General features: G+C 31.3%; 2 protein-coding genes across 5 annotated transcripts in view; both read right to left on the bottom strand.

Moving 5' to 3' along the window:
• Positions 1-3,007: 3,007 nt before the first annotated feature.
• On the bottom strand, positions 3,008-7,012 carry LOC130453025 (INO80 complex subunit E). 2 transcript variants are annotated; one of them, XM_056792608.1, is made up of 5 exons: positions 4,871-7,012; positions 4,620-4,804; positions 4,432-4,564; positions 4,000-4,163; positions 3,008-3,157 (listed from the first exon to the last, which is right to left on the bottom strand). In XM_056792608.1, the coding sequence occupies exons 1-5, from the start codon at positions 5,003-5,005 to the stop codon at positions 3,076-3,078; spliced, it is 699 nt and encodes a 232-aa protein (XP_056648586.1). In that variant the 5' UTR covers positions 5,006-7,012; the 3' UTR covers positions 3,008-3,075. The 2 variants fall into 2 exon arrangements, with proteins under 2 accessions (XP_056648586.1, XP_056648587.1); XM_056792609.1 differs by having other exon boundaries at positions 4,000-4,160; positions 4,871-5,109.
• Positions 7,013-7,421: 409 nt separating this feature from the next.
• LOC130453024 (uncharacterized) overlaps positions 7,422-24,361 on the bottom strand; it is a 42,322-nt gene continuing 25,382 nt past the window's right edge. For all 3 annotated transcript variants that reach the window (XM_056792605.1, XM_056792604.1, XM_056792606.1), the window contains 6 exons: positions 15,694-16,720; positions 13,465-13,698; positions 12,940-13,104; positions 12,808-12,879; positions 12,543-12,743; positions 7,422-11,409 (listed from right to left, as the gene is read on the bottom strand). In XM_056792605.1, the coding sequence (XP_056648583.1) occupies positions 11,368-11,409; positions 12,543-12,743; positions 12,808-12,879; positions 12,940-13,104; positions 13,465-13,698; positions 15,694-16,720 (1,741 nt within the window). In that variant the 3' untranslated portion in view covers positions 7,422-11,367. The remainder of the gene's footprint in view (positions 11,410-12,542; positions 12,744-12,807; positions 12,880-12,939; positions 13,105-13,464; positions 13,699-15,693; positions 16,721-24,361) is intronic.

Raw genomic sequence — 24,361 nt, 5'->3', positions numbered from 1 at the left:
ATGGCAAGGGGTCTACGAAACAAAAAAGTTTGGGAACCTCTGTTTTAGATAATACATATATTCTAATATGAAAAAAAAGTAGAATCTTGTAACAATAATGAAATAGTATAAAAAAAAACATTTTGGTTGATTAAAATAAAATATTGAATTTTATCCGTAACTAATATAATAGTTATAGTCATATAAAAATATCAATAAAAATAATAAAATAATTGAAAATAAAACATTTTGGTTCATAGAAATAAAATATTGAACTCTATCCGCAACAAATATAATAATTATAGTTTTGCTAAAATATCGTTGGTAATTAGCTTATGCAAGCAGGTACAGAAATATATTAAGTTCTTAATAAAAAATAAAAATCTAATAAGATATTAAGGATTGCACAGCTTTTCACATGAATATAATCAAACGTCAGTCACAACTTTGATAATTTCTTATACAGTAAGTGTTTAACTTCAGATCTCAATCCCATAGTACAATCAGCGCCACGTATTATCCCTACAGAATTCAGACCATATTTTAAACGTACCGTCCATAAGAGATGTTCCTCCTTCTCTACACTTCACACTAGTAACTCTATGTAATAGTGATAATTAGCGCCTCACGCGGAATCTTTTAGTACTAATGCTATAGCACTGTCAAATCCTGTAAACATCATCTTAAAGTATACATTTGACGGAAAATGTCAGTTTCAAATTTAACTATTTAAATAGGAGTGCGATATATAAAAAAATAATCAATATAATATTGATACAGCGATATTATCTGGACCAAATTCCAGATTTTCATGTACCAGTAACTGATATTGTCTTTACTCACTGTTTGAATCGAATGAAAGATACAAACTTCTGCTGTGAATTTAGATGTTTTCATTCATTTAAAAAAAAGAGGGCCAAACATAGAAAATGGATCCTAGTTATTTATAATTGAAAATTTGTGTACTTTAATCATGATAATATGTCAATAAAATAACCAAATTTTAATGGAATATTCTTTCAACATCTTCCGACCTTCTCTCATTTAGTTCATATCCACTACCTACAAAAAATATTTTGCACTATGAATTAGCATAGAAAGTCGTGCTGCTCCCAGATTGTATGTTAATATTTTATAACTAATCAGGGAGCAAGATGTTATCTACAATTTTCTGCGCATATGTGAATTATTAAAACGTTGTAAATGTATATGTTGGATACACTCCAACAACCATGCCAAAGTTGGCAACATCGCAAAGTTTCAGTCTCTTCTTTCAACATGGGTGAGGTTCGCGGGAAAAGTGTAGTCTAATTTGTTGATTCAAGTAAAAAAATTAAGATACAGTCCACAAAAAAGGGATTTTCTTTATATAGTTACAACCTATAAATAAATTTAGTCCTTCGAGTCGGATGTATTTACCAATATTAGAGCACCATTTAATTCTAAACGAGGCATTGTTGTGTCTTCGTTTATAAGCGTAATTCTTGACTTGGAGCACAAAATGTTTGAATAAGCGTTATTTTCAAGAACCGGTCTAGCATATAGTATACAACCATAAGCGATGCATCACTGTACCCTACCAATTCTATTTTTAGTGCACTGGAAAAATGCAGATGCCGCTCAATTTTTAATATGAGCATGCTTACTTAGACTACTTTGAAATTGGTACCATAATTGCTTCAAGTCTTCAGGTACAATGTCATCCCAACCTAACTTTCTGGCCCAACTTTTACATAATGGTCTTTGCCCTTAATAGTAGAGATCCCTCAACCCCATAGGATCGTAAAATTTGCAAATGTTACTTAAAATTTGTCTTTTCCCTATACATGAGTTATTTTCATTTTTTGGAGAAAATATTTTGAAGCAATTATTTTTTATTATGCTATTATTTTTAGTAATATCAATTTTATCTATTTTTAAGACAAATTCATTGTTCGAGGCCCATTTATGTAACTCAAAGGATGCTAACTTCAACAAATCAATTAATTGAGATTTTAATTCAAAGACATTTAAGATATTTCCTCCTGCAAGAATGTCATCAATGTATGTGGAATTTTGTAAAGCCCTTTCTGCTAAAGGATATTTTTCTATGTTTAAATTTGCAATTTCCCTTAAGAACCTAGTGGCAAGAAAGGTTGAGCTTTTCAGACCATAAGTGACTGTTTGAAGTTGCAAACATTTAATTTGTTCATTTGGACTTTCTCTCCATAAAATATTGAGTAGGGGCTTATGCTCTGGATGAATTAGAATCATTCTAAAGATTTTCTTTATATCTGTTAGAAGAGTATATGTGTATGTTCGGAATATTATTAATATATTAAAAAGTTCATTTTGTACCAATTCACCATTATAAAGAAAATCATTTGTAATTTTTATTTTTGGTATGCATTGACCCGTCATACACTACCTTCAATTTTGTCGTCTTTTCTTCTTCATTTATGACAGGATGATGCGCCATGAAGTAGGTAGGAAAATTACCACTTTCATATTATTTGATAATAATTATTTTTGCATGACCTAAACTAATGTATTCATCAATGAAATTTTTGTATTTATTGAATAAATCGGGATTTGATTGAAAAGGAATCTCCTAGATCTATCTCTGACAAATCTAGCTTGAGAGGTACGCCTCATGTTCACTTTTATATTCTTGAAATAGCTCGGTCACCTTTTCAGTGTACAAAATTGCAAGATTATATTTTCAATTTTTTCTTTCTGAACCAAAGTATGACATGGTACAAACGATAAGTTGCTAAGGTAAGTGTGGCTGTTTAAACAAAGGTTCGAACATTTGGAAATTGTCCCTGAGACTAAATAACCAAATGTAGTGTTTTTAGAACAATACAATTTTTTGAATTTATTTTACCTTATTGCAAAATTTCAGAGACCATATCTACTGATTATAGGATGTCAATGTTTTTTGGAAGATGAAATTCATCAGTATGCAAGAACGGAAACTAGATATATCTTTTGAATATTGTGGATCTGTTTCAGTGTGTAATGCATAATTATTTCCTTTTATAAAAACTTCTGTTTCGAAAAGATTTATTGTTAATACAAATAACTCAATTACAAATTCCAATACTCATTTTATTATCACTCTACAATCATATCAATACTAATTTCTTCGCCAATATTGCTCGGTGAAGTTTCTAGCTCTCCAACATCATTGGACTCGCTAAAAAAAATATATATACAATAAAGTCAAAAATTGTGTGCATTGATTTTTAGAGCTGTGCTTATAAATAAGGGTTCTCTTCTTTATCCACATTTTTTTACTCAATTTAACTCATATACTAGGGTTGCTACCAAAGTTTTGAGATAGACAAATATTTATAATTGGATATGGATTTATTGTTTTTCAAAATATTCTCCAACAGGATCAATTTAAATTTGTAAATCGAAGCATTTTTTTCCATTCTGAACACTTCCAAAGCATCTGATTTGAACGAATCAACCACTTCTTTAAGTGTAGAAAAACGTTCACCTTCACAAATCATTTCGGATCTGCAGAAATAAGAAGAAATCATTTGGTACCAAACAAATACTGTACGGTGGATGACCCATCAATTCAATGAATGATTCGTCATCTGCGATTAGTTTCCCTGATTTTTTTTTAATACTTCTAGCATACAAATGCTAGTGTAACATTCAAAATTGACCGTTCTACATCTTGAAAGACCCATACTGTCAATTGTTGTTTAGTTTCGGGTTCATATGCATATATCCATGATTCGTCGCTTGTCACGCTCTTTTGACGCACCGCAATTGTATTGAATTTCATCCTATAGCAGAGTGCAACCATAATTGAATTCTTAACTGCAGAGAAACAAGCTGGCTCGAGGTGATGCTTAATCAGCATACAAAAAAAATAATTGAGAAATTCGGTTCACAAAAACCAAATTTGTATTGTGAGCAATTGAAATTAAAGAACTGAGTATAGTTGCAAAAAAGAATGAAACACAAAAGAATTTCTAACTCAATAATAGAGTTACTAACAAAACTTCTAAAATGCATTACCTATCCAATGAGGGTTCATTGCTAAACATTTCTGTTGGAACAGTAGGTGGTGCCCTTTCTGGTAGAAATTCCATAAAACTTTGTGCCTGAAGATGACGTTCTACTTCTTCTGGAGTCATGTGACCATCAGATAAGGCACTACTGCTTGGAGGCATCTGTAACTGCTACAAAATGAAATTTTCACTGCAACTTCTAATAAAACTAGACAAAAATCATGATAATGAAAAAATTGTGCCAGTAATTTCAATTTGATAATAGCTGGAAAAAGAAGTACATGAAGAAAACAGAACAAAATAATCTAGACCGACTCAAAGTTTAACACATTCTATCTACAACCATTAATAAATAAATACAAGGCTTTAAGTGTTATATCTATGCAATAATTACATAAAATTGAATGCATTATAGATTTTTTTGTATAAGAACAGTTACCATTGTCTGAGGTATTTGTTGTTTTGGTGGTCGAGGTACAGGTGGCTTTTTCTTTTTTGCTATTGATAACACTTTACCGGAATTTGCATGATGTATATTTGTATGAGAGCTGTGAGAACTAACATCTCTTCTTCTGAAACAGATAGTTGATAAAAATACCACTTGTAAAATAAATACTCTTTTTTTACTTTTTTAAAGGTTCTGGTTTTGCAATTTCTCCATCATCTGATGATTCAGTATCGTCAGATTCTGAGGTGCTATGCTCAACTTTTTCATGCATAAGCAGTCTGTCTAATAAGAAGGTTCTATCTCTTGTCACAAGAAGGAGACGTTTTTGAGCTAACCTAAGCGCTTGTTGAAACGATTCATTTTCCTGGTAACATACAGTGATTAAAATTATATAATAAATTTAAAATAACTGTTTTAAATGGTAACTTACAAAAATTAAATTCTGGAACTTTCTTTTTAGGTATTTATATTCTTTTTTAAATTTTGATTCTTCCAAAACTCTCTCTTCCTCCTCGGCTGCTGCGGCCTCATCGGCAATAGATCGACTATACCACCCTTCCAACATGTTCGAATCTTTACATTGTTTTACTTACAACAAGAACCAAATAATAAAAACTTTAACATACAAAAATCAAAATATAAACAATGTGATTAATGACAGTGACATTTGATGATTCTTTTTTACAGCTTTTGGACTTGATCCATAAGTTCATTAGGCCATATTTCAAATAAATTGATAATCGATTAATGCTACTAAAATGACTCCACGGTTTAATTTTGAACTTAAATGATATTGTGATGTTTCTTTTTACCTTAGTATAAAAATCTCATACGAATAATATATAAAATAAAATTATTTTATAATGAACACTTTCATTTTAATGTTAAGAAATTTAGTATAAAAATAAATTAAATCACTATTTTATATTAGTTAATTGTAAAAGATACTAAATTGCTCTTTTATTATTTAATTTTTTCTCTATAAACTTATAATGTTTGTAAATTGAGCTACAGTTACTTTTCTAATTCTAGAAATTTTATATATGTAATAGTTTGTCATTTTTCTACGTATAAAAACGTTTGAAACATAGTTGTATGATGGCAGTAGCTACGCCGTTTGCGTAAATACTGAGTCAACACCTCTTATTTAACCCTTAAGTACTACCATTGGGTCATTCTGACCCTGTGTAGTTATCAAAACATAGCAACTAAGCATTTCTCATCGTAACTGATTCATGCGCTCTTTAGTATTCTCCTGACTGTCTATGAGGACGCATGTTTGAGTGTTGCAGTATAAAATAAGCTACCTGAAGTACAATAGATCGCCGGCATTGGGTCAGATTGACCCGACGGTAGCAAAAACGTTATTTTATTTTGAAAAGTGTAGTCTATTATTATATTCTTTTTGTGGTTGTTTCGCGGTTATTTTCGTATAATCAAGTTTTTTTACTTCAAGAAAATGAGTCACAAAAGAAACGTTCCACTTTCTGATCAAGAACTGTTAGAAATAGTGGAAAGTGATGATTTCTGGGAAGACATGGAATCAGAAAACCACGCTGAGTCACAGGTTGAATATCAATCCAGCGAAGAGTCACTGACAACAGATAGATTGCAGGCATGTACAGAACTTTTAGGATATGATGACGAAAGTAACAAGGAAGAAGAAGATGTGGAACTGTTAAGTGAATACAATACAGATAGTGAGGATGACTGGATGCCTAGTGATAACGAACTTGTATCGAATCAGAAAGACGACTGTGTTGAATTACTTGAAATTGAAGGAGAAAGAACTGATCAACAGAGAAATTATTGGTATGGAAAGAAAGATAAAACGAAATGGTCAAAAGAAGCTCCAAAAAGAGGAAAAACCTTAGCACCAAACTTACTTCGAGTTTTACCTTCCTTGAAAGGAAATGTTCGTCAGAATCCACCATTTACTTCTCTAGAGAGATGGAGATATTTTATTGACAGTACGATGATTTAAATTGAAAAACCAGAAGTAATCTTATTCTACAACAGAACTAAAGGAGGAGTAGACTCTTTAGATCAGAAATGTGCGAATTCTTCCACTTCCCGTAGAACAAGACGTTGGTCGATGACTATTTTTCATGCCATTCTGAACATAGGAGTCAATAGTAGAGTTGTTTTTCAGTTCGCTCAGAAAAGTATGTCAAGATCCGAGTTCATCAAAAAATTAGGCCGTGATTTATGCGTGCCACACATCCAAAATAGGTTAAGTAAAACACTGCCTCGCAGTTTAAAAGTTATAATGGAGAGCTTACTGGGTAATGCAAATCTTACACGTCCAGAACCTCAACAAAGAGGATTAGCTTCTAAAAAAAAGAGATGTGCAATCTGTCCGTCTAAAAATGACAGAAAAACCAATACTACTTGTGAAACATGTCATTTACCAATATGCAAGCAATGCACTAGAAATTTGTGTTCTAATTGTATTTAACTAATGTCATTAAAAAATAAGTTTTTTCATATATTATAATAGCATTTTTTTCAATAAAACTTTTTGAAAAAATTTCCACCTTTTTTAAACAAAAAATCAAAATTGGGTCTATTTGACCCAGTAGTATTAGATATGTCACTATTTATAAACGGTAGTACTTAAGGGTTAATATTACAACAAAATGTTAAACATATAAGATCCTTAAACTCGAAGAATGTCACCTTCTTGGCGTTGGAGTTTGTTCAGGTATAAATATTACATATATGAAAAATTATTTTATAAGGTCTGAGTTTAACCAAAGTATATTATTGTGGTGAGGATATTTTTCTAAAATTATATATTAAATACACTACGAAAAGGTTTTTCTCAATTTTCACACCAATACTTACCAGATTAACAACTTGACTGAAACTCAGAAGAATAAAGTGGTAATAGAGAATATACCTTCCAATAATACATGGAAAATTGAGCCAATCAAGAATTAACCAGCGTGCAATGGGCGTTTAAAATGAAACTAACATAATAAAAATTATAACTAATTTATTTTAAGTAGCATTAACCTTACATATTTTATCACAGGACTGCATCTTACATTATTTTATTGTGGATACAAAATATTTCAATGGCACTTCAACAACACAACACATTCTGAAAATAATTACACAACTACAGGTAACTTTAGAAAATTAATGACTAGGATTTATATAAAAACAAACTATGCACTAAACAGTTACATTTTTCAGGAAAAATAAATTTAATTAATACACTACAAAAACATGTAAAATTTAATAATAGTCCCACATACACAACAAATATGTATATAAACTAAAAGCATATCATATGCAAATTTTTAATACATGAATCTATATGAAGGGAATGTATACAGAGTGTCCAAAATTTCCCTACTAAACTCAAACTATGTAATTAAACTTTCTAGCTAGTCTATTTATCGAAGAAAAAAGTACGAAACAGGGCGCCGTATCTTATTGATGAAATTGTTGACATTAGCTATACTACTACTTTCTGAAACGGCAAATATTTCGGAGTATCTTCTTCAAGTGTCTACCGATTCGTTCAAGAGTACAGAACTAATCATTCAGTGGCCAACCCAAAAAAAGTATCCATCAAGAAAAATAATTAACATTTCAATTGAAAATTTCGATAAGAGAGCCATCAAAAGAATAGTCTTTCAGAATGAATTCCCTACAGTGGATAAAGTTCTGAGAGTCGGATTTTAAAAGATAAATATTTTATTAAAAGGAATGGAATTTTGATACCAAAAACGTGAAAGGAACAGTTTATTATTTGAAAAAGCAAAAATAATTGTGTAGAGCGAGAATACCTTGGAAAAATTGAGAAATTTTGTGAAAAAATAGAAAAATTTACTACCTGGATGAAACATGGGTAAAGATGGACTTATTAAGGATAAGATTCAAGTGGACTCTTCCATAAAATCCTCAAGGCAAGCATTTTTGGATAAACTTTCCACCAGATTAAAAAAACCATCAGGTAAGTAATAATTCAAAAAACTATTTTACAAGCTTTTATTTAGTGTCACCTGTCTGTAATTAAATCTAGGAAGTTCATTTTGAGCTACCTCCTAAAAATATGAAACATGAATGAATTTCCTTGTCTTTATTTATAATTTCTCTCTTAATTGTCTAATTCTAAAGTGATTTGAGTTTCTTCCTTTTTTAAAGCCACATTGTGAGTCCTCTAAAATTTCCTCCAAATAAAAGCTTGTTTCTGAAAAGATTTTTTTACTATTACTTATTATTCAATTAATTCAGTTTGATTGTATATGTTCTATAGGGAAACTTCAATTTTATAAAAATGACAGAGACTAATAATTTGTTACATCAGTAGTGGTTTTCTGCCAGAAGCTTCATGGGTATCTGAATTAAAAAAAATCCAGAGACTATGACGAGGAAATGGACGAGACAATTGTTCTCGAAAACTCTATTTTACCCAGCGAAAAAGCATATCCATTAGGAAAAATTCCAATAAATATTAAAAATATTGTTGCTGTTCAATATAGTATTAGAATGGATAGTACGCGAAATCGGTTTGAACAGAACAGGGAGATTAAAAAGGATGGAGAATTATGGTTGAGAAGAACAAATAATGAAATAAGGAATCTATTTGGAGAAGCAGAACTAAGGATGCAAAAGTATAGAGTGGCTGGGTCACATACAGAGATTGCCAGATTTTAGAGCAGCAAAAAAAATAATGGACATAGAACAAGGACAAGAAAAAAAAGAAGGATCAAGAAAAAGATGGTAAGCAGAGGTGATGGAAGATCTCTGAGAGAGAGAATTCAGGACTGGAAAACGAAAGTATAAAATAGAAAAGAGTGGAAGGGAATCACTTCCATGCCTAAAATGCCTGCTTGAAGCACCTATATATATATAAAAAAATTTAATATTTGCAGAAAATTGGAAAGTATCTACCTACAGAACATTACGTAAGGACTTTTTATCACAAAATAATCCTGTGGTTTACGTCAGAAAATGATGGTGAGGATGGAGTAGTTGATTCGTAAGCATATGCTGATTATTTTTTTTTTTTTTTTTTAATTAAACACAAATTATCCAATACATAATCTTTTACTAGTTCAACACTTTTGATGCTATTTTTTTCAAAAATGTAAACATTTTTTATTGTTCAACATGTAAACGAGTACCTATTTAATATTTTCAAAACAAACATTATGTAACCTTGAATTTGTTTTCAATATTTAGTTTTTTACCTCTCCTGAAAAGTTTGGTCTCATGATCTTTCAAAAATACCTGATCCAATTAGTATGAATCGAGTCTACATGGATTTGATTCACAAACATTAGATTCTTATAGATTAAATAAGATTCATATAGATTTGCATAGATGGGATGGATTCATTTAAATTTGGCATGGGTACATTCATTCGGTGGGCTCTTACATATTGCATTCAAGATAAAAAAAATATTTGTAACAGTTTTTGATTACTTTTGATATTTGATATTATTTTTTGATTATGCTTTCAGTTTTACTAATCATAATAAAATGTAGAGACATTTCTTGTAATATAATTGGGGCTTTCACTCACTATCTACTATGCTATTTTGAAAATAAAAACGGTGGTATTTGGGATTTTTAAAAAATTTTAGTCCAATATCGTTCGTTTGACTAATTACACAAAAATACATAAATTACTAAGCCTACACTTATTTTAGTAAAAAATATTGTGAAACTTTGGGAATCTTTGGTAGAACTATTCAAAATATACAATATTAATTTAGTTTATTAAAGATTGGGCATTTGGAGGTATGCAAGTTAAAAAATATCCATTAAATAGTATAATTGTTACAGTAAAAATGATAAATTGGTGATAAAATCAAATTGCCCGCTGATTATACATATTCACCACTGAATTTGGTAAATTATTTCATATTCATCAAATTTACCAGTTAGTTTATAAAATCCCCAACTCGTAATGGGGACTGTAATAAATTCGGATTATTTTGTAAGAACAAACCAAACCCATATTCTGTGGGGAACAAATCATTTATTTGCATTTACACGTAAGTTCACTTCTTTAGTCGTATTAGACTGTTTTAAAATTACAAAGCTTGCCGGATAATTTACATTTGCACTTGTCATCATAATCAACACTAACTCGTAATGGGGATTGTGATAAATATCATGACTTATTGACAGCGTTCGTGATTTTTTTTATTTAAATCGGATTTTTTTAACTAGTCTTCAAATTTATAGTTATTCATCGGTAAAATATAATTGAAGTAAATTTTATACTATGAGCTACGCCTTTCATAAGTATAACATCATTTTAAACACTAATGAATAATCAGATTTAAATCAACGAACCCTGCTTATTGGGCCAGTAGAATAGAGTGCAGGTACCTAACCCAACTTAACAACTGTTTGTTTTCTTAGTATCCATAATATTAAGTAATTTGGAATTAAAACGCTCAAGCATACCAGCCATCATTCCATGATTTATTTTTCACGAGAGTGTCACGTCTACATGCAACGAAATTAGAACTACTTCTGAAATCACGTGGTTGTCACGTGCCAAGAGGTTGCGCAAATTGAACGAATTTTCGTAAAGTTGGGGACTTTTGTCACTTTCCCCATTACGAGTTGGGGATTTTATAAACTAACCGGTAAATTTGATAGCTATGAAATAATTTACCATATTCACCAAATTCAGTGGTGATTTTATATAATCGACGAATTTATTTACTTTTACCGTAACATTATCGTTGGAAAAATTATCATATTCAGTCCAATAGATCACTGGATACAAAATCGGAATATTTAATAGTTCATATTGATTGTAGTATATGTTCGTATTACAAATACCTCTGGGGAACACCATCTTTACGTACTTAGTACTTAACTTAGTAGATATAAAATATTTATGAAATATATAATATATTCGAAGCGATTTCAGACTGATTTCATTACTGTTCAACCAGAACAAACCTCAGAATGTTCGTCCCAAGCAGAAACCTGAAACAAATTGATTATTATGAACAAACAAAAATGGTAGTTCAAATTTGCACTATATATCTTTTGAAAATCAGCCCCGTAAGTAAAACTATAATCAATATATGATAAGACTGAAATAAGTCGAAACGTCAAAATTTTTATATCTATCTTTCAAATATTATTAAAAAAAAACATTCAAATTTTAACGACATCGGAGGGGTGTAACTTAATCTAGATAATTACCAAATATTTTTTATTACCGAGTGTTCTTTATGTGGTTAGGTGGTGGTACTTTAACTAGTTCTTTTTTAAAGAATTACAATGTGTGTAATTCAAAACTAAATTATGCGAATAATTCATGGAGCTCTAATTCATTTTCTTCATCTTCTTGACCGAATTCAATCATCAGAATAAACTAAGAAGGCTACGACTTAATGTTTGATCACAGAATACAGTTGATTTCCGGTGTCATTTTAAATTCTGTGGCCAATTTCCGGTGGCGTTGCCATATTATTTGGTCCACAAAAAGGTTTTACCAAATTCTGTTGCTTCTTATGTTTAAGGGTACTTCACTTCAAACGGAAGGATTGGTCAGGACGCCAGCACTTCAATTTGGAAAAAACAATCTGGCTCTTCATGTAAAACTAGGCTGTATGAGAAACTTTGCTAAAATATTTATCTACAATATTTCCATTTCTCAGTATAGCAAAAATAAAAGAGATTTTCAATGGACCACAGAGAGAAAAACTGTTTAAGGATAAACATTTAAAAATTATTCTTCAAGAAAACGAGGAACTCCTAGCTAACTAGCTTGGGATTCTTTTGTCCACTGATGACTATAAGGATCTTTTGCAGTGCTAGATTAGTATTTATCTAATTTAAAGTTAATTTACTTGCTTTCACACGATTGAACTTCTTTCCTAAAAATGATGGTGCTGTTAGGACGAACAAGGTGGATGCTTCCACCAAGATATTTCGGATTTGGAAATAAGATACCGAAGAAATTCTGAAAAACTTCAATAACTATAAGACAAGAACTAAATTTGCATCTTCATTATCACTTCCATGTTCAGCACCTTTAAAAACTATTTTAATTAATGTTATAGAAAAGTAATTTAACAAAATTTAGTAGATGTTTCTATTTTTATTATTACCTGACAGTCTCGACTGCAGTACCATTGATTTCCGCATCCAGCACAAACAAACTGTGCAGATTTTTGATTACAACCTTGGCAAAGTGGTACTTCATCTCCACCATCGGAATTATTGTCAGAATTATTCTGTTTTTTGCTGTCAGTATCATTATTCTCATCTATGACTAATCTATCTGCACTATCTTCAGTTTCATCTTCTTCCTATAAAATGTATGAAATAATTAACCATGACTAGAAGTGACTATCTCCCATATGTAATAATTACCATTGATTTTCCTTTTGTTGCCGTAGAATCATATTGGGTATCTACTGGTGTTATTGTAATTTCATTGCATGCCTAAAATATATTTATTTGTATAGCATAAGATTAATAAAATTTTTTTTGTTTAAAACTCACCTTACTGGTTGATAATATTTCTGAAATGGACATGTTGGAAGGGTGAACAGTACTATTAGATATCGGCGTTGATATGGCCATCGCACTGTTATTTCTTTCAGGAGCTGTCAGAAGTCGAGCCAATGTTGGACTGAAAGATGATTTGCTATTTTGTTTCGTAGGCGACTGGAACAAAATGTTAACTAAGTTTTGAGATAATGTTTTTGTCGATAAACTAATACCAACTTAAAATCTTGAATGAATGTTCTTAATTTGAAATTACTACTTAGATATGATTCAATAGATTATCTATCGTATGAATACCAGAATTCAATTTCTTGTAACCGTGTTTTTAATTGTTAAAATTTTAGTTTTGAAATACGAAAAAAACTGCATCAAGATTTATAAATTGCTTAGATTTTTTTATCATTGACAAATTTCTCATTTTTATACACTTTTGAGAAAAAAGTCTAGCGAAATTTTGGAATCTCAAAGCCATCTTTTGACATTTATTTAATACCACATACAAAGTACAATATTCCTTACCTTTGTTAAAATTCCATGTAGTAGAGAATTCGTTGGTGGCGGCGTGGACGTTGGTACAGGATGAACTGTAACTTCTGGATAAGGTGGCGGCGGTTTAATTGCGTTTTGAATCAGTTCGTTTCTCTCATTTTGGGATAGTTTCGCAAATTGCAGTAGCATATCTTTGAATGATACTGTGTCTTGTAAATTAGCAGTTTCCGTGATGGGTAATTTGTTGGCAGTTTCGTGTCTACTCTGAATGACAAAAAAGTAAAGTTTATTTTACAAAAAAAAAAGGAAATCATTTATGGAAAATAACGTGGAGATGTTTGCTTTAAGACGTAATCAGAAATGCGTGATTATTTACCAACATATTCCTGGATTGTTATACTGAATTTCTTCACTGATTCTTCATCTCAACTTATAAAAATTTCTTGGTGGCATGCTGTATGAGGGGGGTTAATTATCAGATCTACTTGGTGGCCAGTTGATATCCTCTGTTTATGAGAACTCTTCCAAGAAAAATGATATTGTCTACTTCAATAAAAAGGTTTGCAATATGTGATATAAAGCAATCTTGTTGAAACCAAGTCTTCCCGTCAATTCCAGCAAAATTATTAAACTATGTTCTTAAAAAATTGTCCCTGTATCAAACAGATGTATCCATAAGTTTAGTACCGTTAGCATTCTGGGAAAAATAAGGACCGATAAACCCATTGCAACCAATACCGTCACTTTAAGAGAGTGCATTGGTTCTCATTGTTTTCGTTGGTGGTTTTTAAAGGACCAGTAATGGCAGTTTTTCTTATTTACAAAGTCTTCTAAATGAAAAAAATAAGATATAGTCCAAAGTGTTATGTGGATAATCCTCATCTTCGAAAATCTTTACTAAATGAATTTGATAAAGATGTAGCTCTAAATATTTGAATTTGAAGATACTCTATATTTTCTGGATTATTGCAGTCCTTGGACGATCTAGAGGCTTCGAGTGATTGATGGTGCCTTCTTGTTCAAATTTAGCAACCTAATATCTGATCAACTTTGCCGAAGGTGATAATGAGCTTAATATAGAAGACGTTACAAAGAAATGAATGTTATGGAAAAGCAATTGAACACACATAGTACGTTATTCATCTGCAAATCCCTCTATTCTAACGGATTCTTAAGTCGCTACCTTGACTCTCAATGTTTACCAACTCCCCTACTTTCACGAAGAAAAAATCTTTCAGATTACAGATTCATTAATACAGGTACACTTTCATTCTGTACATTTTTCAACCTTCGACCGTTTCCCTAAACATCTTCATCAATAAAACCATAATCCTTCAAACTCTGACTGACTGATACCTGAACCAGAGAAAACCAGGTTACCTTTTTTTGGAAATTTCAAGTCAACTTTTTTTATAACCTTTTTAAAGTCCCATTAACATGCAATAAACTTAATCCTTTCCGATATACCTGGACACGTCCCCTTCTATTCCTTACTTTCACGATCTCATTCTTCCTCGGGATAGCAAAGCGAACAGATCTCGAACTCCTAGATCTCAATGGAGCTACGGTGCTTCCCCTGCTTCGGCACGAGCGACTTAGTTTAATTATATGTTCTGTATATATTTTTGTGCAAACTGTTTCATTGGTATATACAGTAAGTAGTTATCGTACATTGATTATTGTGCTACCTCTTCGCCATCCTCGACCCTAAGGTAGTACCTGAGATTAGACTGCTCGCAAGATAAGAGGAGTCTTTTTAAGGAGATGGTTGGGTAAGGTGCAGCAGCCGTTTGCTCTATAGATATTCGATTATGGAATGGATATATGGAATTTTCCTCTGAGAGCCTTAATGAGATAGATTTGTCTCCAGAGCATAATCCAGTTCGGCTATTCAACTGAGAATGTGAGTGAATCATACTTCCAAATAGATGACTTCTCTGCCTATCGGAATTTTGAGGTAGAAGTCGTACGCTCGGGGTATTGGGATACTTGAAGACTCACTCTCCATCTTCTGCAGTAATCCCTTTTCCAAGTGGTCACGAGCGGTTAGGGTATCATACTTATGAATGATTTCTCGTCTCTTCGGCGAGGCAAATGTACAAAAAAATACACAAGGATTCATTTGTGAGATGAAAAGGAAATCTCCCCGATGTATTCGCGTAATCCCTTGAGAACGCGTTCCGGTTGATGCGAAAATATAGTTAATAGAATGTAAAAAAACTTGGTTGTTTACAAATTATCAAAGGCAAATGAACTTACCATGTTAATACTATTTAATAGAATTCCAAGATCGTTGTTAACATCTCCCTGTCTAACTTGAGCTCCGCTTCCCAGTGCCATCGACGAAAAGTTCATAATACTATTGGAAAGTTTATTAGAATCGTTTGGAGAACACCTGATTCTTCTTCCTCTACGAGGCACAGTTTCGGGATGTCTTTGTCTATAATCCGCAATGATGGATTGTACATCAAGAGTGAGTTTCTTTCCTTGCTTGTCGACGGAACTCATAAGGTCGATGTTGTTTTGCGTTTTGGGAACGTTCAATTTCTGTTTATATAAACTACCGTTTGGGCTAGAATTGGTCGAGTAAGTCTTGGAATTGGGGTAATTTGATCTTAAAACACTTTGAGGTAACGTCCGTAGTCTTTCGTCAATGTTGCCGTTTTGAGATTCGCTCAACTGTTCGACGTAATCGGTTTTTTCGCTGAGCATTAAAACTTGTTTTTTTCTTTGCATTCTAAGAAGTAATTCTTCTTTTAGTTTCTTCAAGTGGATTATATTGTTCCACTCTCGTTCTTTTTCTTTAGCGAATTCATTGAGCGTTTTTATTTCAGCTAAAAGCTGTTCGCTAAACGAATTGATTTGATCGAAATTATTACAATCCGCCATTTCGATAAAATCATTTATAATTTTGTCTCTCGAATGGAAATTTTCTTGTATTTCCGATCTTAATTTTTTAATAGGATATTCTTCGGTTTCTGATTTTCTTTTATTATTGTCTGCCGTAGGCGAGCTGCTATTACTGTAATTGTCATCGTGTATATCGCTAGAATCTGGTTCTTCTTTAACTCCGTTCGATATATTGTCAGATTTACTCTTTCCCCTATTATCTTCGATATCTTTATTGTCGGTGTCATTGTCTGTAATTGGTTTGTTATCAGTTTCTTCTATTACGCTTTCGGATTTTATTTTAACGTCTTGATCTCGTTCCTCGGCATGTCCCGGTGATGAAGGTTGGACGTTGCAGCCTTCGACAACGTTTTCCATAATCTGCATTTTATTTAAGCTGAAACAAAATGATATAATAAATATACACATCGATAAATTAAGAAAGTTTCCTAAATAATATAGAAACTAGATATTTTTCCTTAGTCATTCTTATTTTTCAACATAATTTCCTTTAGAGTCTGTACATTTAGTCCAGCGATGCTTTTTAAATCTGTTTTTTCTCTAAATAGACGTATAGGGCCCAAATCTGGAGACTACAGGTTCGTTGTTCCGATAGAAAAGCACTTTTTCCTTCAAATGCGGTTTTTCAATTTGTCCTTTACCTTATAAAGCAATCCTATCACTTTTCCAGCCGGTGGAACCTCTTCGCCTTTGCTCTTGACTGTTTTTTCTTTCAGGAGTGTAGTGACGGATCCAGTTTTGTCGGCGTAAAAACTCGGCTTGGCAAATATTCATTCGAATGAGCTTTTGATCCAAAGAGATCTCGTAGATAGCTTACGCATGCATAATTCTTCATTTAGTACCGATAGCCTCTTCTATCTCTCTAACCTCAATCCTACGTCAAGTTCCATTTTGTGAACTTTTTCGATGATATCACTGCTGGTTGCAGTGATTGGCCGCCCTGAACGCTCGTCGCTAGTCAAGTTAATACAGACACGTTTGAATTTGACATTTGACATTTCCGGACACAGTATCAAAAGCCTCTGACATTTGCATAAAAACGTAAACTAGTTAATGGCGATTCTATGGTTAATGACGAATGATGTATAATTCATCGTGAATGTATTTGTTTCAATTTTATTCACATGTAAATATTCACTTTAATTTTATTGCACATTTTCATTTTTGCGGTGTTTCTTCTGGTTTCTAATAAAGCAGCACCTCAAAAAACGTGTTTAATTGAGACAAAAAATATGGTCTCAATGAAAAGTCTAGTAAAAACGCCGATTAAATTAAATGAGAATGTTTATTCATGTTAATAAATAATTGTAATAAAACAATAAAGTGAAAGGAATAAGTAATAAGTAAAACTACTTTTTTGACAGCGTAGTTAGTAATTAGAATGGTGTTCTGGGGTTAATTCTATTTTTATATTCTTTACGCATTAACTCGATATCATTGGTAATTTTATCACCCTATATTTGGTAATAGCCAAACCTGTCTACTTCCGTATCAACATAAAAAAATTTCGCACGAATTTAGAATTGATAAGTCACTTTCCGGAATGCTTTTCTAGTTATTCACTGTATAGATAACATTATTATTTTATTTATAATATCTCAAATGAATGACTATGATCTAATAGGTATTTTTTAGGAAAATTGTTATCTTTTATTCAAATTCCAAGAATAGGAACATAATTTTGAACAGCACATTCACTATCGATCTATATATATATATATATATTAAAAATAATATATTTAATACGAAACAGGCCGAAATGTTTTCTTAATTGTAGATTAGTTTCTAGAAAGTTTAAATTCGTGTGAAATGTCTTCATTTAGTTACTAGTTACGGTAGGAACAAAATAAAATTGGTTATTTATTGATAAAATTTAAAGAAAAGTTACCTAAGTTGATTCCACTAATAGAAATTACACTTTTTTCTGAAACTAACACATAATCCACGGATCACCAAAAGAAAGGACAAGTAACGACAGTTCATACTCTTGTCAATTGAATAATATTGACAATTCCATGGAATAATATTATTCTAATGTCAAAATTCTAGGTAATTACGAGGGTTGTTTTCAACTTCAACCAGAAGAGGTTAGCCTTAGCATTGTAAAAACGTAACTGCTCAAGTTTGTAAAATAATTTATTACCTACTTCAAAAGACATTTCATTAATTAAACTGACAATTAAGTCAAGTACGTTCATTTTCTAGGTGAATATTCCCTTGAACTTCTTGTCTAATGTTTTCTGAAATTCTCTTATTCTCTAATGACCTCTTGACATAGCCTTCGGCTACTCTGTTGGATTTCCATCCTCCGTGTTGCTTTATTTTCAGAATGTCTGCTCCTGAGTCTGCCGGGAGAGACGCTGACAAGCGTCTGAAACAATGTCCTGTGTATCCTTTAACATTAGGTAGACCCAGGTATTGAGCAATCTTTGCTAGTTATTTTCTATTATAGATAATATGGTACATAAAGTCTGTCGTGCTTTACAGCAGGAGGTCTAATAATTCTATACTTCATGAGGTCAGCAAGATTAACACCAGCAATATTTCCAGCAGTGACCTAAAATTCGCGAATAACGTGTGTTTTGCTTCCTGGAATTGTAATTTTAAAAAAGGTGCCTTCATTAAATACTCAAACAATCTATGAAATTGTGGGAAAGTTTAGACAATTCACACACAATACTCGAATGATTTTTGAAATTTTGGAAATGTTCAGAAGTTTGTAGAGTATTCAAACACGTTCTTCGAATTGTTTCCAGCGTTCTAGTTTTTTTTTCAATAAAATTCAAACAATCTTTGAAATTATGGGAATGTCCTGGACCTATATGTTTCAAACAGTTCTAGAGTGTTCAGTAACTGCATAACCAAATAGACAAAGCACAAGGGAAAAGAAGAATAATCTAACCAACCGAACAATCCGAACAATTTATAAAATATTGGAACACAATTCACACACAATCCTCAAAATTTTAGCAGAGTTCTAACTTTCTAGAAAATTCGAAAGTTTGACAACGCCCTGGACCTTCTAGAGAAAATTAGTAAACTTTTTCGAAACCTCAAACTTTTTTAGAAAATGTAAATGATTTCTGAAATTTCTAGAATATTCAGACTCAATGTCCTGGACTTATATGTTTCAAACAGATCCGGAGTGTTAAGTAACTGCGTAATCAAATAGACAAAGCACAAGGGAAAAGAAGAATAATTTAACCAACCGAACAATCGATCCAACGATATTTTATATAAACGTCAGTAGATTGTTTTATCGAAAATATTTTTTTGGTTTAAAGCAGAGTACAAATCAAATATATTTACTGAAGAAAAGAAAATATTTATATACCGTGCTCGACGACGTGCTTTACTAATAGGAGTTTTTGTAAAAATGTTTTGATTAACTTAACCTTGGAAAAATTTTATTTTTCCATATTGTTATTGCTCCTGACCTTTGTATCGTATTCAGGTTAGCTGAACCCATATTTTTTATTAAACTCTACTTTATATGTCAGAGTTTTTTAGAAAGTGATCGAATAATCAACAGTCCAATGGTTTTTTAAATTTTCCTGGAAAATTCGATACTTTTTGGAAAATTTGGTTAAACATTAGTACTATTTAGGGAAGTTTGAGAAAGTATTTGGTGAAGTCTGGGATCTGTCTCGAATATTAGAGAAATTTTTTGAGTTTTACGATCTTTTTAGAGATTAAAGAATTGTTTTGGTGTAGTACTGGACTTACTTGGAACATCAGGGAAGTTCCATCTTCGAAATTTTGGCAAAATTCTGCAGACATTTTTGGAAAATTCACATTCTATGATAGTTTAGACAATTCAGACACAATCCTCGAAACTTTAGCAGGGTTCTGGACCTTTTTAGACACTAGAGAAATGATCTTCGAAATTTTGAGAATGCCCAGAAGTTTCCAGAAACATCAGACACTATCTTCGAAATTTTGGCTTTTTTTGGGAAATTGGAGAAATATTGAGAATACTTGTCGAAATCTAAAACTTTTTTAGAACATTCAAATGAGTATCAAAAACCCAGAAGTTTCTAGAAAATTGAGACACCCTACGAAATTTTGAGGTCCTGGGCTTTTTTTGGAAAATTAGAGAAATACTGAGAATGTTCAGAACTTTCTCGAAATTTTGACAAAGTTCTGGATTTTCTTAGAAAATTGGAAAATTTTTGCAAAGCCTCAAACTTTTTTACAGCAATCAGATGATTTTCAGAATTTTCGGAAAGCCCAGAAATTTCTAGAAAATTTAGACACTCTCTTCGAAATTTTGGCTAAGCCCTAGGCTTTTCTTGTAAAATAAGAGAAATATTGAGAATGCTTAGAACTTTCTCGATTATTCGAAATTTTGACAACGTTCCGGAGCTTCTTGGAGAATTGGAAAACTTTTTCGAAACCTAAAGCTTTTTTAGATGATTTTTGACATTTTGGGAATGTTTAGAACTTTCTCAAATAGTTGAAATTTTGACAACGTTCCGGAGCTTCTTAGAGAATTGGAAAACTTTTTCGAAACCTAAAGCTTTTTTAGATGATTTTTGACATTTTGGGAATGTTTAGAACTTTCTCGAATATTTGAAATTTTGACAACGTTCCGGAGCTTCTTAGAGAATTGGAAAACTTTTTCGAAACCTAAAGCTTTTTTAGATGATTTTTGACATTTTGGGAATGTTTAGAACTTTCTCGAATATTTGAAATTTTGACAACGTTCCGGAACTTCTTAGAGAATTGGAAAACTTTTTCGAAACCTAGAGCTTTTTTAGATGATTTTTGACATTTTGGGAATGTTTAGAAGGTTCTAGAATATTCAGACACAATCTTCGAAATGTTTCTAGCTTTCTAGACTCATTTTTTGAAAATAAGAGAAATTTTTCCAGCCTTTTTGTAAACATTCATTAAGAAAAAGTCTAGAATCTAGAACGTTCTAAGAGACTTTTTCAAACTCTTGGCAAAATAGTGAATGATTTATGAAAATTTGAGGAACTTTTCCATCTTTCAGAATTTTTAAAAAAATTAAAACAATCCTCGAAATGTTGGCAACTACAGAAATTTTTTAATTGTTCGGTAAACGTATTTTGGCCCTTTATTGATAATTTGACATTTCATAAGATTTTTGACCAATGTTTACACAGTTTTTTGCATAATAATAATTCCATAATGTGTAAACAAAGTCAATGAAAGTAGATAATATTCTCCCACAGAAATTTTTCAAAGAAAAACAATCGCGTGCGTCTCAGCGTTTTACCGTTTACTTAATGAAATTAATTTGAAAAACGTCATATATTTTCCAGTAAACATATTGATGTTGAACTGCACCTACCTTGAACGATCTTTATCAGTTTTATATCTTTTCATCAAAATTTTCATTCAAGCTATACTCATATATTTTTATACTTTCCAATCTACCTAAACTCGCAATATGATTTTCTAATTAAGCAAAAAGATTCCTATCCCTGGATGATAAATTTCCAGTGTTGCCAGATCGTTTTTATATACAAAGCGGAAAATGATAAATAACGTCAATAATTCCCGCAGATTAAAAAAAAAAACAAAGTAGAAATAAACTATATAATAAAACAAATATTAATTTAATATAATACCAAAGTCAGAGGAATAGTTAAGAGATTTAACACAGCATCGAATATTTTTCACCTTTCACTTTACCCAAATGTACACGAAAAAAATGTATGTAATAATAGGAAAGATATGTTACAATTTATGTATGGAGGAAAGAGAATGGGAATCTGAACTGTAAATTTCATTTATTTCTATTTAAAATCTATTGTACCAAAACCTCAACGCATTCACCAATTAAAGAATTCGACGCCATTTTAGTACAAGTTAGCAATTAACAGTTTAATTTGACTTCAATTATTTTTAGATTATTTACATATATATATATTCTTGACCTAGAAATGTTTGATTTATTTATCATACACAATTCGATTCTCTAATGTTAAAACTCCTGTATTGTATTAACATTTAATTAGATCATATTTAAATTTTTGTTCGTATTCGTTTTTGAAATATGTATTGATTTCTATTTGAAGGTTGTTTGATTGTTTTCCATATATCTATAATATGATGAACAGATACGTAAATTGATTAACTTAATCAATCTAATAGGTAGTACCTATTTTGATTTTCATCCATAGAATTCCAACCTCACTTTTTTGGGTTAAAGAATTTTGTATGTACATACTTTGTATTAACATATTTCTACTATTCATTTAAATCTGAATTTTATTTGGTATTTAACAGAGAAGTAGCATTCAAAATAGTGTAGGTATTTATTCAAGGTTTATTAGGCCGCTACAAATAACAAACACAACAAAATAACTTAAAACTTAAATACCTTTTTATCTAAATCCTTATTTGAAGTATGTAACAACACATCACTAAACACTACAATGCAACAACACTGATTACATATATCTATTTCGTAAAATTCACATGGTATAAATCGCGCGAAAGAGAAAATAAAAAACAACAAATTGATAGTCGATCCGTGTTGCAAACACGTGTACTGTACGTAGACGTTTGTTGTACGTGCGCTGCGGGTGCCGATATTCGGTAAAAAATACTCGACGCAACGTTGCCGACCTAATATAATCGTCGAAACTGATCACCAAATCATTTAAGTGCGAAATCGATAAAAAATTTTATTTTTCCTTATTTTAAATGGAACGGAAACTAATATATTTATCAAAAATTATAGTTAAACTAAGACAAGACTTTATCAATAAATTTGTATTACATTTTTATTCATATATAACCTCAAATGTCTCTAGTTATGAATGTGTAATTAACAATTCTTCACAAACACAATTTTAGTTTTATTCCAGGATGCGCATTAGTTTTTTATTTATTTTTTGTTTTAAAAATAACTACGTTATTAATCGAAAGGGAAGCGGTTAAATTGTACACATCATACAAATAGGATTTCGCGCATTTTCCAAGTCATCGACCTTTACGAACGCTGTTTGGATTCAGCAAAACATTAACTAATCGACAATGAAAGTATCGATGTCATATTAATCTTTTTTTGAATAATTTCAAATAAAAAGAATTCAGCGTTTTTAATTAAAGTGAAAATATTCGTATATAAAGTTGATAATTATTTAGATATTATTCATTTTGTTTTATAGTAATCACTTATACGAGGGCAGGTAAAAAAATGACTGTAAGACAATCGGAAATTGGGAACGTAGTTCGTATTAGCGATTATTTTACAAAAAATTCATGAGCTTTAGATGATCATAAAGACAAAAAAGAACGAGAAAATGTAGTAGAACTGTTTGCAAGAACCAGTGACAACACTTTAGGTAGTATACAGCTTCGCAGACGATCGAAGAAAAGTCCAAAAAAGGTGGAGAACGGTACAGAAATAAAACACTTCTCGGAATACAAATACTTAGGAATGAAAATAAAACAATATGATGAATAAAATATTACGGGATCAAAAACCAATAAACAACGAATATACATCAATATCCTTAAAAATATTTTCATATATTTTTTTTCAAATTTCATTTATTGTCAGTATAGAACTGAATATTTTATGAATTTCCATACATATAATATTTACTTTTCATTATAAATATAAAAAAAGTCATAAACATTTCCTTTATATTTGTTAAAATAATATAAATTATCAAAATTTGTCGGGATAAACTATCCAAAATTATCGATATATAAATCTGACCTCATAATTTACTTTGTTTTAATGCGGATATCGGAAACTCATTAATAAGAACAGTTCTACTTGAAACACTCACAAACTCTCGGTACCTATTTTCAACAATTTTTCTTCTAATCTTATAAAACAGGAAATTATAATTAGATATGGCAACGGTGTCGACGCGGGAGAGGCAGCAAAGCATCGGTGGCGTCGGTGACTTGCAGTGCGGAGATCGGAGACGGGCGACAACTAGGTCGATGAACAAATAATAACAAAACCCTAGGAGAAATGAACCGTACACCAGTGGCGGAGTTTGTGATTAAATTAACGCGACCTTTG

The sequence above is a fragment of the Diorhabda sublineata genome, chromosome 2 (assembly GCF_026230105.1).
Source record: "Diorhabda sublineata isolate icDioSubl1.1 chromosome 2, icDioSubl1.1, whole genome shotgun sequence".
Taxonomy (NCBI): Eukaryota; Metazoa; Arthropoda; class Insecta; order Coleoptera; family Chrysomelidae; genus Diorhabda; species Diorhabda sublineata.
Note: the sequence above shows the minus strand (reverse complement) of the source record. Positions and strands in the feature narration are given on the sequence as shown.